At 30.0% G+C, this 17224-nt stretch overlaps 1 protein-coding gene, 1 long non-coding RNA gene and 1 other non-coding gene across 3 annotated transcripts in view; all 3 read right to left on the bottom strand.

Annotated features, from left to right (window-relative positions):
- The window catches only part of LOC662165 (calpain-9), a 64550-nt gene that overhangs the window by 30487 nt on the left and 16839 nt on the right, over nucleotides 1-17224 (bottom strand). Inside the window, exon 3 of the mRNA XM_064357409.1 lies at nucleotides 6106-6181. Coding sequence (XP_064213479.1) covers nucleotides 6106-6181 — 76 coding nt within the window. The remainder of the gene's footprint in view (nucleotides 1-6105; nucleotides 6182-17224) is intronic.
- LOC107398422 (uncharacterized) lies at nucleotides 9570-13062 on the bottom strand. The gene is made up of 3 exons (XR_001575275.2): nucleotides 12838-13062; nucleotides 12438-12782; nucleotides 9570-12376 (listed from the first exon to the last, which is right to left on the bottom strand). It is a non-coding gene; the product is annotated as an uncharacterized LOC107398422 (long non-coding RNA).
- On the bottom strand, nucleotides 16659-16800 carry Mir3874 (microRNA mir-3874). The gene has a single exon (NR_038728.1). It is a non-coding gene; the product is annotated as a microRNA mir-3874 (primary transcript).

Below are 17224 nucleotides of genomic sequence, written 5' to 3'. Positions count from 1 at the left end.
CAAAACTATAAAAAACGCTTAAATCAAAAACTAAAAAAACGCTAATTTTCTCTTAAAATTACCTGTAATAAAATAATTATTTATGCACTACAAAAAATAAAAGCTATTGTAATTTATAGTTTCAATGAGAGATCTAATCATTATGGATTATGAATGAAGAGGTTTAGTTAAAATTGAAGAATCCGGACTTACTTAACAATTTTATTTCAAGTCGACGTTTCGACTATGAATTTACTCTTAATCATGACTCAAAAAGTTATTTTTATTAGAATTAATAAAAGTTGACCATTTAAACTTTTAACAACAAAATAATTGAATTCATACTCAAAACGTCGACTTGAAATAAAATTGTTAAATAAATCCGGATTTCTTCAATTTTAACCTAACCTCTTCATCCATTAAATACCACGGACGAATCAAAAACAAAAACCACATCATGCAAAATTATTGATGATTTTACAATTTTATCAATCCCTTAAAAAAATAATTTGGTCAAATGCGACGTTGGCGTTTTTGTAGTTTTCAAACAGTTAATAGAAACCCTATTAACTCTATTAAACTCTATTATAATATTTTTTTTTTTTTGGGTAACTGAAAGTATTTAGTTTTTGACTACCACTTAAACTGGAAACACCCTGGACAATTATATACTACAGATCTTTTGTACCACTAAATGGCATGAATTGAAGAAATCGATAGAAAATATTTATATAATTTTTATTTTTCAGTGTTCTTGAAACTTGTGCAGATTCTGAAACTTCATTTGTGTTCCAAATTCGAAAATGCGATTTGTCAGACACTTCTGTGTCTGAATATTTACGTATACTTATGAGTAGAAGCAACATAAATATTCTAACAAAATTGAAAATAAAGTTAATGAACCCAAAAAAATTAAGGTTAATTTTGGACAATTTCAAGTACCCATAACTTAATTTTTTCGAATGGTTTGTGCCAATTTTATTTTTACTGGATGGAGGGCAATTTTATTCTGCATCAATCTGTATTAGTACTCCCTATACCTATCTGTGGTAATATTTCTGATTAAACTTACAAGATAAACTCTCTTCAAAATTGTGTTATACATCCCCTAAAAATGCAATAAATTAATTGAATGTTGGTTTAAAAAACATTAATTTCTCACATTTTTTCATTCGAATGCTAACGAATTTTTCAATCCCTACAAAAAGTTATTGTAACTTAAAAACTATTAAACATAAGTATATGCAATGTTAATACAGATTGATGTAGAATTGAACCCTCTGCTATTTAGTGATATAAAACTTTTGGCATTTCATTTGAAAAAAATGAGTTATGGGTGCTTAAAGTTCTGCAAACTTAACTTTAAAAATTTGGAGTTTGTTGTCCTTTTTTAGAAATTTAAAAACACCAAAGCAAAGATCTAAGCTTCCTCTTTCAAATAAACTGAAAAATACTTCCAAATTTTTTAAAATGGCAGAGATATCGATTTTAAACTGGAATGTGCAAATCCAAAAAAAAAAAAAAAATTAAAAACCATAAATATTTCGTAAACGGCTAAATTTAGGTATAGGGAAAGCTTATAAAAACTACATTAAAATAACTCTAGTAATTTAAAAACGCATGAAAAATATAGCTTTCCATTTAAAATAAGAAAGTTGATAGCGACTTCCGCTACAACGGGAAGTGCTGCCATCTTGAAAATATTGTACGCAAATTTTCAGATGACTATCTATCATTACTAGACCTCCCAATACTTCTAATGTGGGGTTTAGACAGAACAGTCTGTATATTAACCCATATCTGACTTCATCCTGTACGTGTAAACATAGAAAAACACAGAAAACAAGAAAAAACTATGTAAATGAACAATTAAGTAAATCACTGGTCTAATGAAGAAAATCAATAGTGAACCTTGAAATAAATTGACGATAATTCCGAATTATAAAAAATAAGACTATTTTTTTAAGAAAAAAGTGTTAAAAGCTAGGTTTGAACAAGGTATTGGGTCAAAATCACAATCACTTATTGTTTTTGTAAATTATAAATCTGCGCTATTATTTAGCTAAAGCTCTCAATATAGGAATAATTCATCCGATAACGTGTAAAATTCACAGTTTCCTGTGAACAAAAGTCTTCAGTAATTCAAGTATTATTATGAAATAATAAAAAATTTCAGAAAAATTTCAGATGTTACACATTTCGTTCGCAGACTTTTGTTGCCTCTTTAATTAATTTATTATTTTTCTAAAATCTTTGGTTTGACAACTTTTGTACAGACATTAATATTAATTTGAAGCTTTATTTGTGTGAAAATGGGAAAATGATACATATAATATGTGGGCTAAAGAATAAAAATAATAATATCTACAACTGTTTTTTTGTCGTTTTTTTTATTGTTTTAAATTATTGTTGAAAGTTAAAAACAAAGTCAAAAATATATCTGCAAATACAAAAAAAACACAGAAAACAAGAAAAAATAAAAATAAAAAAATAAAAAAAAACAAAAGAAAATAAATAGTGCATTTTGATATCAATTGACTTAGAAAAATTCTGAAAAACTTGATGAAATAGTGTGATTTTGTGATAAGTAAAAATATAATTTATTCAAAGAAAAAATTGTTGAAAGCTGGTGAACATCGTAATTAGAAGTAAAAAAATCTAGGGTATTAGTGATCCAATTTGAGCATGTGTAAAAGTACGAAAGTAGAGTGTGTGGTGTGAAGTTTTCCCATCGATATGGCGTGACCTAATGGCAAATAGCGATCACCTCTAGCCTAGTTGCGCTTTACTTTCATCATTCCACCAAATAATTAATCATTAAGTGGTCACGACCGGATCGCACGCCACTGGTGTTGCTTTTCTTTTGCGATTCGCAAAGGGCGGAAGTCAGGAATGCAAGTCTATCAATTTAAAATAGCGCCATTAGTGGTCGTTGGTGAAATTATCTTTGCGTTTCCGGAAACGTACGAAAGCGCTTGCTTGCAATCAAATTCCAGTTGGAAAATAATTAAAGATGGTTTGAGCGTGAGGCAATCATTGGAGCTAATTTAACCATAATGTGATATTAACTGGGCTCCAGATGGTTCGGGATTGAGCGCGCGCGATTCCCATAACGCACGTTTCGAGGCATTTTACACGTGACGGCATTCGCTTCCTAGGGGAAGTACCGCAAAATCAGGGCCGGACTGGAGCACATTACCCAAATCTCGAAACTTCCTGCAAACTCTGGCCAAATTCAAGAAGAAAAATCGACAAAAAATGAACGAGTTTTTCTGTTTGTCCTTGTATTTTTAATTGTTATTAACTAATAAACTAATTTGTTAATAAAGTCGATTAATAATCGATGGTGTTGGAAGCACGAACGAGTGACAGCGAGTAAGTGCCTTTAATATGTTGAGATTTATAGCCCATTAACAAATGAGTTGATTACAATATTTTTTAAGTGACAACCAACATTTCTGTTTCCTGTTTTAGATAATACACATCTTAATTTTTCTATCAATATTAAAAAAATAAAAAAAAATAAAAGAAATAAAAAAACTAATTTAATAAAATGAAAAGAACATCGTCAATTAAGCATGATGTGTGATTGTAAGTGGCAATTATGTTTTTTATAAATCATTTGAAAAATTTGCATAGAAATCTCTGACACCTAAATACAAAAAAATTAATAAACTTTGATCTTACTTTTTTCTTTTTGATTTTTTTTGCTTTATTTCTTACATGAGTACATAAATGACAGCACGACTAGGTACGAGAATGTTTTAATAGTTATTAAATGTGAGCTGCATACAGTATTTTTTCTAAGATTCGATTGGTCTTGATTTTTTTGTACCTAATTAGTAAAAAGCTTTATTGGTTAGTACATACTCAAAGTAGATTATAAAATTTATTTTAGCTGATTATACCTAACATTAATTTTTTATTTTAAACCTTAGGGACCGGTTTATAAAAGCGTCATTAACTTAATCCGCAATTAAATGCGTAATCAACTGATCACGTGACCAAATTAAACCAATTAATTTAATTGGTCTATTTGCGTTGTTAACTTTTAACAACGAATTAAATTTTAACAAAGTTCATTATAAATCAGCCCTAAAAAATCTCCTTTATAGGAAGAATTCTTTATGTAACCTTAATTTTAAGTTTGTTTTTATAAGATACTTTAGGTACTCTCTGCCAGTATTAATTTAAGGAAGATAATGTATAGTACATTCCGAGAGTGATTTAGAGTTGTTTTTTTTAATAAAACACTCTGTATTTTATTTCATTTTCATTTCGGCCTAAACTTTTATTAGTCAATTTTGAATAAAAAAATCAAAATATATTCCTAAAACTAAAAATTCTAAAAAATGTTTCACCAAAGTTAAAGAGGATGATTCAAACTTAAAATTGTATTAGTTGAAGAAATTCTCAAATACCTAAAAAGTTAAAGATATTTAACCTTAAATGTTGATCTTAGCAATAATAGGTACACTTTAAATAGACAGGAAATCTTCATTAGTTGTTAAAAAAGGTTGTCAAAAAAAAGAAATTAGATATTCAATAATGGTAATTTGGATAAATCTATTATTAACTGCTAGTGTAGAAAAAAATTAAAAAAAGTATTTCAATAAATTCCATTAGAAAACAAACAAAACAGGATAAAAGATAAAATACGTATTGTAAAATTTTAACAAAATAAAACCGTTACAAATTCTATAGCACAAAAGGAAAGGCTATAAACAATTCAATTAATTTTTTCGCAGATTTTTAGGAGAAACTAAATACGTATTGTAAATTTGCTGTAAAATTCGATAATTTTTTCTGTAATAATTTTGAAAGATCCTAAAGAAATTTAAAACAATTTAAAAAATATAAACTATTCAACAGTAAACGCTCATTAATGTGCAATTTATTATTCGTTTTTGAAATGCATTAAAATTTCCTTTTAGCAGGAATAAATAGCACCATGTATAAATACAGTAATGTTTGAATAATCCGAAAGCCCTATAGTCTGAACGACTCTATAATCCGAACACCCCAATTGTATAAAATTGTTTCTATAATCCAAACGTTTGAATTCCGTAATTCGAACTACCAATTAAATTAGTTAAAAACATCAGTGTTAAAAGCTACATCAAAAAATGCAAAAGATGTAGGATGTTCTAGTTAATGTTTGCAAATAATTTTAGATGAGACAGGGGATTACACAGGGGTATCTGTGGCTTTCATAAAAAAAAGTGTTTAATTTTCTAACATTTAAAGGGCAATAATGGTCTTTTTCAAATCGCTGGGACACCCTGTATGTAAGATATTTGCATGGTTAATTGGTCATGTAAGGTGTCTATAAACCAAACATGTTCGGTTCATTTATTATGAATCCTATAGCAACGTTTTTACTATTTTAAAACACGCATCCCATAGAAACGTGTTTTAAATTAAAATGTCCCAACAAAAAAATTGAATAACACTTATGCGAAAACTCTTATTAAAGTTCTCGGGTGTCTAAGTATGCAATTCGCATATGCTCGTTGCCTAACGACAGTCCTCAATCTTTATGCTTGTGTTTTCGCACTCGTATTATTAATAACTATACAGTATTTTTAAAAAGTCTTTTTGAGGCTTTTCTTTTTAAACATTTTCAGGTATTCAACTTTTAAGAGCCTTCCGTATTTTTTTAACTGCTCGAATGCAACTCAATCAATAAGATGTCAATTTCTTTACTTTTCTTGGTTTTCGTGAAATGAACTAAAAAAATGTGATTTCTTCGAAAAAAAAAAGAAAATTCAAAAAGTAAGCAAAAGTATAATTATTTTTTATTAAAAGTTTTATTCAATACAAGAAAAAACATAGTGTTTCATCATAAAAAATATAAAAAAATCATTCAATGGATATTCAAAGTAATTACTTTTTAATTACAACACAAATAAATTCACTATATTAGGAAGACACTCAAAGTTTAGTTTATTTAATATTGTTAGAAAAAATGGGTAAGTATGTAAATATTTAAAACAAGCTTACAATTTTTTAAAATCATTTTAAAACTTCCAGTGTTTCAAGCAAAAAAATGTCAAAAAAAATCGGAAACCCTATTCGGAAACATGCGGAATTTTTCACCGCCATTAAGTCTATTTGTATCATTACCTCGATAAAGTCGACTGCTTGTCCTCCGGTTTCGTAGCGTGTCCGTTCATCCACGGTCTTCCGGTACCGTTCATGCCTGGAACAATAACCAAAAGTGAAAAATCCGGCTCTAATTTAAATTAACCTAATGGCGGAAACCGTTGAGCTTAAGATTAAGAAAAGTCAGTGGAACAGTTATCTCCGGCTATAATTGTATTCAAATTTGAGCGAGCAAACGTATGCATGGGAATGCATTTCTAACCGTTTTACTTTCACTTCGTGATTAGACTTACCGGCGGATGGTATTGTGCGAAGTTGCGGTGAAGTGTCATTACTTCTGCAATGATATTACAAATTACCCACAACACGAGGAAATTGCTAGCTGTTCGTCACCGGCCGTCAAATTTCAAACTTTTAAAAAAATTACTATTTCACTTGAAATCGTAATGCCCAAAAAATTAGCCCAGTACCAAAAAATTTATTAAGTGCCTAGCAAGTGAGGGCCAGTTTATTTTGCAATTTTGCAATCGAAGTTTTCAGGTAGCCGTTGTTTTCTGCAAAAATCTAGACAATTGTAAGGATAATTCGCCAAAAAATAATTCATCTAAAAACGAGCAAATAAAATTTTTTGAGAAAATCGAAAAATTTATTCAAGTTCTAAGAAGTTATTGACCGTTCACTATTTTTATCCCTTCGGATAAACTTTGTCTTTTGTAAAAATCAGAAAAATTTTACAAAAAAAAGAAAAAATTTAAACCTTAAGAAGGTATTGCCGGTTTACTATTTTTCTTTGCAGTTGAAGATTCTTTGGATAAGCTTTGATTTCTGCAAAAATTGAGAAAGTTGTACCCATGATTGGTCAAAAAATAATTCGTATACCCTACCAAATAACATGCCACTGACAACGTATTTTCAAAAAAATGCAAATGTATTAAAAATGTCGGTTAACTATTTTTTTTACAAAAGAAAGTCTTTTCGAAAACTTTGATTTCTGCAAAAATAAAGAAATTGGACAAATAATTCGCCAAAAAAACAATGTTTAAAAACAAGGACAAAGTATTTTGAAAAAATCAAAGAATTTATTTATTAAAGCCTGAAAAACTTATTGTTAGGTTAGTATTTTTGTGCCGTTCAATAGCCTTTAAATGTGTACAAAAGAAACAAAAAAAATATTAAAGCCCCAAAATTAAATTGTCGGTGTACTATTTTTTTTGCAATCAAAGGTCGTTTGGCTAAGTTTTGTTTTCTGCAATAATCAGGAAAATTGTTCTGATAAACATAAGGATATTGAAAAAACCAAAAAAACACTAAAGTCCTAAGAAGTTATTGTTGGTTTACTATTTTTTTCCATCAAAGGCCTTTTAGACAAGCTTTGTCTTCTGTAGAAATCAGAAAAATCGTACGAATGATTCTCCAAAAATTAATGGTTTTAAAAACAAGCCACTGACAAAATATTTTCGAAAAACAAAAAATTAATAAACCTCTAAGAAGTTAATGTCGGTGGTCGGTCACTATTTCTTTGCAGTTGAATAAGATTTTTAGGTAAAATCTTCAGCATAAATTAGGAAAAAAGTATGGATGATTCGTCAAAAATCAGACTTCTAATAATTGTATTTTCAAAAAAAAAAACTTAAAATTTATTAAAACCCATACAATTAGTTTTCAGTTTGCTACATTTTTTGCAATCGAAAGCTCTTTTGATAAACTTTGTTTATTGCAACAAATCGGAAATCGTCAAAAAATAATCCGTATAGTTACCAGCCATTGACAAAATATTTTCAAAAAACTCTAAATTTATTAAAACTTTAAGGAGTGTTTGTCGGTTCATTATGTTTTTTTTTGCAAACAAGAATAAGCGTTACTTTCTACAAAAATAAGGAAAGCTAGACAAATGATTGACCAAAAAACAATTTGTTTAAAAACAATGACCAAGTATTTTAAGAAATCTAAAGAACTTATTAAACTTAAAAAGTTATTGTTGGTTTACTATTTCTTTGCAGTGGAAAGCCCTTTGGATAAGTTTAATCTTCCGTAGAAATCGGGAAAATTGTACCAATGATTCGCCAAAAATAATCGTCTAAAAACGTGCCACTGACAAAATATTTTTGAAAAACAAAACAATATTAAAGCCCGAAGAAGTTATTGATAGTTCACTACTTTTTTGCAGTTGAAGGTCCTTTGAATAAGCTTTCCTTTCTGCAAAAATTAGGAAAATTGTATAGATGATTTGTCAAAAAATAAGTCTTCTAATGATGAAACATTAAGAAAATACATATTTTCAAAAAAAATACATAAAACCTATTAAAGTTATAGGCTCCTATTGGTTCTATTGGTTTTCAATTTACTACATTCTTTCCAATGCAAAGCTTTATTGACAAACTTTGTATACTGCAAAAATTTGGAAAATAGTAAGTACATAATAACAATTTGTCAAAAAATAATTCGTATAGTAACGAGTCCTTGACAAAATACAGGATGTACCAGAAAAACGTGTGTTAATTTTACCACGTAATAAAACTCATCAAATACAACAACTTTTCTGTATAACATTTTGCAAAATTCTTATTTATTATTTTCACTGTTTTCCTCCTTTCTTTTGTCCAAACGAGCCGCTCAGTATTTAATAATTAGTTTCTATTCATAGCAACAATTTTCATTGTTGTTTTAAATTGTGAAAATTGTCCGTTTCTTTTACAACGAAAATAGTTCGGCCCCAAAATAAATCCTCTAGAAACGAGCAAATGATAGAATATTTTGAGAGGATCAAAAAATATTTTAAATCTTTAAGAAGTGGTAGTCGGTTCACTATCGCAACTTTTAAAAAAGTGGCCAAATTAGCGCCGTTATTCGCTAATTAAAGTGGTGTTCTGTATCGATCCCATTAGCGAATGTAAAACAGAAAGTTAATAACCGTCTCACTCTGCCGGACTGAAAAATGAGCAATTTTCCTTGCCAAGTTACGCATTCGATTTTATCTCTTCATCGATAAATTAAATTCCACCATCCAGATTACAGTAATATTCAGCATCTGAACGGTTGCATCGAGCTGAAATCAGTGGCGTATCACATCAGGTGCCCCGAGCTCCTGGTGTTTTCGAAATGAAAACATCAACAATGTCCTGACAGTGTTATAAACCGCGTTTGGATTACTATGCAAGGTTCGGGTTTTATCCACCAGACACTTGACAAATTCAAATAATTATTTACTGACAACTGTAATAGAACATCATTGTAAATACGCTCCTGCCGTACGGCTTAATCAAAAACAACATCCATATTTGCCACACGCTCTCTCCTCCTCTAATAATATTATTTAAAATATGTATTGATGGACTCGCTGTGTGGTCGCCATATAATTCAGAATGGAGGAAATTGCGATGATGCGAACCGGTTTCGTCATAATAAGGTCAGGATGAGCAAAACAATAAATAAACTGAGTCAAAGAAATGCAAAATTTTAATTAAAATACAATCATATACCATAATTAAATAAAGCCAAGAATATAACAGTTAACACTCTTTCAGACGTACACGTGACCTTAAAAACAATCAGAGCAGGCGTTGCATGGGAACATGAACAAAACTAACCTGCCAACACGATTAATTAACGAATTTGACGGGAATTTACTTTTATTCTGATATTAAATAGAACACAGACTCGAGGCGATTTTTACATCTGAAGGACGGCACAACAACCACTAATTACTGTTTATAGTGAAAAATTATAGGTTGTGGCTCGCGTTCTAGTATCTATTTAGTGTTTTAGCTTTACAACAGATTGAATTATTAAATTAAAAAAATACAGTTTGATAAATAATGACGTTTCACTGTAATAATATAATATACAATTTTCGTTTGGTTCAGGCTTTTCAGCTTTTTCAATAATTCGATTTAAACAGATTAAAATTTGATTGAAAAGGTTTCAGTTCAAAATCAAGGGTTTATAGGTGTTTCAGGTTTTGAAAGTTTTTGATTATTTCTCTTTTCTGGTAGGTACTTTCTAGAATTTTGTAGAACTGGAAATTTTCTTTTCCAGTTTCCGAATTTTAAAATCGAATTTTGGTGTTTATTTAATTTAACTTGATTTTCAAGTGTTACTAAACTGAAATCTAAGTACGATTACAATATTTGAAAATGTTTCAGTTTTTTTTATAGTCTATTTTAGTTTGGTAGTTCAGGTTTTAGTTTCAGATGTATTTGAAGTTTTCAATTTTCACCGTAACGACCGTATTTAGACCTAAGCCATCTAAAATGGCCCACATCTTGTATTTTCCAAAATTATAAATTTCAAAAATTATTTTCGAACTTTTCATTGTTGAATCGAATTTTATAAAAAAAATTAAGTTTTAATAAATTGGAATTGATTAATTTCAATTTAATTGATGAGAATTGAGAAGCTATGATTTTGAAAGCTTTTGAAAATTATTTAATTAATTGAATTTTTATTGTCAAGTTCAAATTATCTATTTAATAATATTTCATATGTTTAGTTAAATTGAACTTTAGAATTTTAAAACGTTTCAGTTTTTTCGTAAATTGAATGTTTCAAGTTTTAAAAGTTCTTAGACTTTTGAGTTCCTATATTTTCGAGCTGAAATTTCTTATACTACTTTTCCTGGTATGTCAACGTTTTTTAAGCATTAGAAAGTTGTATAGTAAAATAAAAAATAAAATACATGGTATTTGAAAAAAATAAAAGATGCCATCAAAATTGATCCAAAGTTAGAAATCCTAAACGTTTGAGTTTTTCTGAATTAATTTTATTTTAGGTGTTTCAGGTTTCAAAATTTGTTGTAGGTAGTTTTCATTTTACACAATCATTTAAATTTTTTTGCATTTTTAAAAACTTCGTAGATTTTTTCCTACATCCTTTTCATTATAATACTCGTATAGATAAAAATATAGACTGATTCAGAAGAACTAAGTCTATGGGGCGCAGCTTTGAAAATATTTTTGTTTATAATTTTCAACACTGCAACCGGATTCGATTTTTCATGACAATTATTTTTGACGTAGGTACAACCCCACAAGATTGTTAAATTATTATCAACTGGAAACGGACTCTTTAAAATTTAAATTCAGTATTGTGAACAGACTCAGTATTTCTGGATCAGTCTGTATTATTAGTTCAATTTATTAAAAAAATGTATGTGTATTAGAATCATTAATTAGTCTGACTTGAAATTTTAATCTTTAATAATTTAAAATTTGTCTACCTGATGTTTAAAAAATTCCTGGAACTTTCAATTTTTACGTTTTTCAGTTCGAATTTATTCTGCAATTTTTGATACTTGAATTTTTCAGAATTTTTTGAAAACTTTGTATGTTGTTTGACCACATACTCATACTCACTTCGATGTATTATTCTAAAGATAAAGTTTTTAAACACAGTTATTAAAAATTAATGAGATGTCAACTAGATAACCATTCATAAACAATTATTTTCTGAAGAGTCAAAAATATAGTGTTTTTAATCAACATGAGAAAACAAATTGCGTTTAGCACTCTGTCATTTTGTTTAAACCTATAACATTGTTTAAAAAAAGATATTTCAATAATAAGACTTCTTAAATAGTTATATTATAGCAACGTTTTCTTTGTACACCATAAAGTTTTACAACAGATAATTGGGTTTAATATGTTTTGACAAGGGTGACTCAAAAATATTTACGATACCGATCGATTCGTCTGAAAGACTACAACCTGTCTACAATAAATCACGCAATCAGCTTGCCTGAGTGATTCGCTTGAAGGGTCTTTGCGGTTTGGGGTAATCGTAATAAAAATTTAATGGTGTACAAAGAAAACGTTGCTACTATAATGGTTTAGATAAAAAATAAAACAAAACGCAACCAAAAGTTGCTGAAAATTTTCGAAAACTTAGTAGCAAGGCCGGAATGCTAAAATTTTGTTTAATAATATACCCAGAATTAAAAATGATTTAACAAAGTCTCATAACTTTAAACTATAGAAATATGAAAAAATGAGTCTTGAGTCATTTTAAGTTAAGAAAAGTTTCATGATTAACTTTTTTTAAATTTGTCAATAATTTTCATGTCTATTTGCTATACAGCGTGATTAGAAGTGGTGATAAAAATTTCTTTCGTTATAAAATTGTCTGCGATTTGTTCGAAATTGTGCATTGATTTGTCGCGCTGTCCGCTGTTGACCGTTGGTTTTGAGGCCAGCTGAGAGTCCGGTGCGTTCGAAACGGATATGATCTGCGTTATTAGCGATTATGCTATTTGCTGAAGTATGGCCGGCCGTTACAAGTCCGTAAACCGGCTAAAGTCCTAGAGAAATGATCCAATAACGTTATCTAAATTATGAAGTACACGTTCCCGTCTCTATTACCATTAAATTGATCCGGCCGGCTCTCTTTGCTCGGCCAAAGCAATGATAGAAATATGTCGGCCGTGCAATGTTAATGTTCCAGCCTCCGTCATAATATTTTAGCAAAGTGCATACACGTTCGAAATGTTTCCGCTTTTTATAACTGTCCCCATGCACACACACACGGGCAAATTTCCTCCGCGAGGAGGAGGATGATGATGATGATGATGAAGAGGAGGTTCTCTTGTTCTCTTCTCAGCGTTTTGCTAAATCATGAAACCCTATTCTTCGGCGAACGACAACCTCGCGCGGCGATCCCTTTGTCGACGATTCCGTAAAAATGCAAGAACGCACTTTTATACAAAACTGCAACTTACAATGCGCTCATTAACATAAATATGCAGAGAGTGTGGTGCTATACTTTCGACACGCCCTGCCTCTTGACTGACACACGTAATTAAAATAAATATCAATGTCACCGTGAGATTGCGCGAGGGTGGACTGCTCACTGCCTTGAGGACACATTTTTATTCAACACTTCTTGCGGCCGACGTGTGAACGTGCCTCACATCGACCTTAATGCACGTTTTACATGCGGAACAACCGCACTAATATGTAACCTGTCATTTTTTGAAATATCGGGATTGACCCCAACCTGCTTCGAGACTTTTCAAATTATCTACACCTATTTAGAAATACATTATACTTATTAGAAATTTTAAACAGTAATTAAGGTATTTGTTGGTATTTAGATATACTACAAGAATATAAGAACACTTATTTTTCTTAATTTCGAATAGTAAAACTCTATCGGGTGTATCAGAAACACGTGTGTTATTTTACCACGTAATAAAACTCATCAAGCACAATAACTGTTCTATGTAACGTTTTGCAAAATTCTTATTTATTATTTTCACCGTTTCTCTCTTTTCTTTTGTGTAAACTAGACTTTCTGTGTAAACGAGCCAGTCAGTGTTTAATAATTAGTTTATATTCATAGCAACATTTTTCATTATTGTTTTAAATTGTTCAAATTGTCCGCTTCTGACACAACAAAAATAGTTCGGTACCTTTATTTTTGCATCTATAGACTGGTACAGTAAATTGTCGAAACTTTTATTGAAAAATTAGCACAATAATTTCTGATACACTTTGTATTTGTACAAAGTGCTCAAAAAACTCAGTAGTACAGTTAAGAACAAAAAGCATGATACTCCTAATAAAGCGACTGAATAACAAAAGTCCGACTAAAATCTTTTAGGTCATAAATTTTAACTAACAGGTTAGTTTACAAACTGACGCAATATCTAGCTAATTCATAAACGAGCCAAACGTACACATTAACCGAAAAGGTTTGTGGTTGATGCGGTTAAAGGGATGTGCCATGGTTTTCGAAAGTGACTGTACCTTGTTGTATATTGTGTAGATTATAGGAAGTCTTGAAAAATCCTAAATTAATAATTTAATAAATCTGGAGCTGCTAATTTTTTTTGTTAACTTCTTCAGTTTTTATTATTTAATGTTCTTTAATGATGAATGATTTTGCCGAAAAACTACATTGCTTCTTCTTGATTTTTTTGCACTTATCTGCAAATTTTTTATAATTGTTAACAATCTACAGGGTGTATGAGAAATTCGTGTCGTTTGCACAAAAGTAAGGGGGAAAACAGTCAAAAGTATAAATAGGAATTTTGCAAAATGTTATATAGAAAAGCTCTTGTATTTGATGAGTTTTATTATGTGTTAAAATTAAAAGTATTTTTGATACACCCTGTATACCTCTATCTAGTGAATCAAATGATCATTTAAGAATTAGGTGCAACCGAAAAAAAATTGGATAGTTTTTGTAGATGTTTCTAAATAATTGTTTTAATATCGTCAACAAAATTCAATTAGAAAAGGCTGATGTTATTCAAATCCAAGAATATTTTAATTTTTCTATTCCGATTTGAGCATTTTTTCTAAAATTTTAGTACGTACTCTTTAAGATTCTTTTCACATCAAACATATTGTACAATTGTTCGCCACTGAATTTTCATTGCCTGCTGTTGTAGATGTGACACTTTTACATTTTTCATAAACGGATTACTTGACACAACAGAACAAGTAATTTTAAATTTTTCTAATTTTTCACGGTATGATAAAAAATGCAAATGCTGGATAATAGGTTTTTTCCGAATCTTGTGAGAGCAATGGCGATGGCGGTTGAATTACCGAACACGCTGTAGAAACTTATTAGAGGCAGTTCAAATTTAACACACGTTGAGACACGTTCAAAATTTTATTGGTTATTGTAATAGCAACAACATGTTTACCTTAAATTTTAACAGTGTTATAACAGGATAATAAACAGGGTGTATCAGAAATACGTGTGTTAGTTTTACCATGTAATACAACTCATCAAATAAAACAACGTTTTGCAAATTTCTTATTTATGATTTTCATTGTTTTCCTCCTTTCTTTTGTACAAACAAGCCGGTCAGTGTTTAATAATTAGTTTGTATTCTTGGCAACAATTTCTAATGTTGTTTTAAATTGTTTAATTTGTTTGTTTCTATCACAACGAAAATAGTTCGGATCTTTTATTTTTTTCAATATTTTAAGTAAATTTGCGAATTTTTTATTGAAAAATTGCAAATAGAAAAGATTTGTTGAGTTTTGTTACTTGTTAAAATTAAGACACGTATTTCTGATACAGCGTGTAGATTTTATTTTTATTTTAATGCTATATATTTTGACATTATTCCGGAAGCTATGACTTACTCACTTTTTTCAATAAGTTTGATAGTTCTTAGTCTTTCTGGTAAGTACATATAAAAAAATTATGATCTACATAAAGAGCTAAATTATTTTCAAAACCGCAGAATTTCCGAAACTACGAGAAACTGCCGTCAACTTTAAAATTTTAAATGGTAATCATAATCATATTTATATTATTATTTTGTTAATTTATTTTTTTAAAATTCGAGTAAAATGGACTCAAGTTGTTGTTATTTAAAGTTATAGTTTTTGAGAATTTTTTTTATCCAAATTTTTATTTACAGGAGGTTCATTTGCGAGAAGTGAATATTTTTTCATTTGATTGCTAATAATGAAAGATTCGACGAATCTTCTAAGGCATTTCAAGTTTGTCAATTGTTAATTTTGAAGATGGTATAACTTTTAAAAAATATACAACGATCTTTATCGTGACTTTTACATATCCTCTTACAGTTTTTGAAGTAATTGCCAAAAACGTATTTTTGTTTTTTTCATTACTAAGTAGTATTATTCTAATTAGTAATTAACTAATTAGTCGATACTGATTAGTGAATCAACTACGAATCAATTAAAATGCTAAAATAAGACGCTTATTGACGGTTTTCCAAAAACTACGTCACTAATAAATAATAACAGTAAAAATAAAAAACAAAAACAAGTTTTTGGCAATTATTTCTAAAACTGTAAGAGATGGGAATAGAACATGCTGATAAATGTTATCCTGCAAATTGATGCAGAGAATGGGTGATTTAGGTTGCATACTAAATTTCAAACCTCTAGATTCCTAGCTACATTAGAAGTTAAAAAGTTTCTAATGTAGGCCCTGTGTATTCTTTTGTATACCTATGTATTTAACATTGTGACGTTCCCCTCGTTCTATACCAAATATACAGAGTGTATCAAAAATACGTGTGCAACGTAATAAACATTTAGCGAAATTCTTCTTTATTATTTTCTGTTTTGTTTGTATTTATAGGAACAATTTTCATTATTGTTTTAAATTGTTTAAATTGTCCGTTTCATTCATCACGAAAATCGTTCGGATCTTTTATTTTTGTACCCATAGGCGGATACACGTTTCAGTATGTTATCTTTTCCAAATTTTAAGTAAACTTCTATTGAAGAATTACAAATAGAAAAAATGTTTATTTGTTGAGCTCTATTAGCTGTGACAATTGAGAGACGTATTTCTGATGCACCCTGTATTTTCGCTTTTGTAAATCGGAGAGTAAATTGTCTGAAAACGTGCCACGACTTAAAAGATTCAAAAGAATTAAGCACAATGACAAACGCCGGGTCAGTGTCAAGGCTAGTGGAAGAGAAAGGTCATTGTTGTCGCGATGCGTGAGGTCACGAACGAAATTCATTCATCAAATCGTTGAATTTATTTGCAGTGGTCAATCCGGTAGATCACCGAGCTTTGATTCGAGCTTCTCCGAGTCCAACGCCCCCGCCTTTCACACACATACACAGTTAGTTTTTTGTGTGTGCAATCGATCCGCTTCGGATAAGTCGTCAATGAGGCGATTTATCCCACGATAAGTTTTGCGTGTGTTTGCTCTTATCTGAACCAGTGTCGAGTCCCTTATTATGACAGCATCCATCAGCCAATCTGCCACTTGCTTCTAATTCCATGCAAATTAAGTCGCAAATGTTGGGCGATGGTTTTTTCCCTCTTCTTGTTGATATGACAGCAAGGAAGCAACTCGACCAAGATGAAGATGCACGTATTCATGATTTATTATCCATCATTTATTGATCAAGCCGACTGACTCTTTGAAAACTATAAAATATTGCGATTGTATTGGACGAAAGGGGAAAAACACGAGGCGCAACGCAAAACCATCAATAATGGAGATTTTCTCTTCTACTTCCGTAATTAGTCCGAGATGATGGGATCAATCAGGTTCAGCAAATGCGACACGCGCTAAGGCCACTTTTTCAGCCCCAAGAGAAGCAGTCATTCAATCACCCAAAAGTACTTCTGATATTTTCAGCTTGTGGAAATGTGTAGGCAAGTAGCTCAAAGTATTCGGTTGTAGGTATAG

Source organism: Tribolium castaneum, chromosome 6 (assembly GCF_031307605.1).
Source record: "Tribolium castaneum strain GA2 chromosome 6, icTriCast1.1, whole genome shotgun sequence".
Taxonomy (NCBI): domain Eukaryota; kingdom Metazoa; phylum Arthropoda; class Insecta; order Coleoptera; family Tenebrionidae; genus Tribolium; species Tribolium castaneum.
Note: the sequence above shows the minus strand (reverse complement) of the source record. Positions and strands in the feature narration are given on the sequence as shown.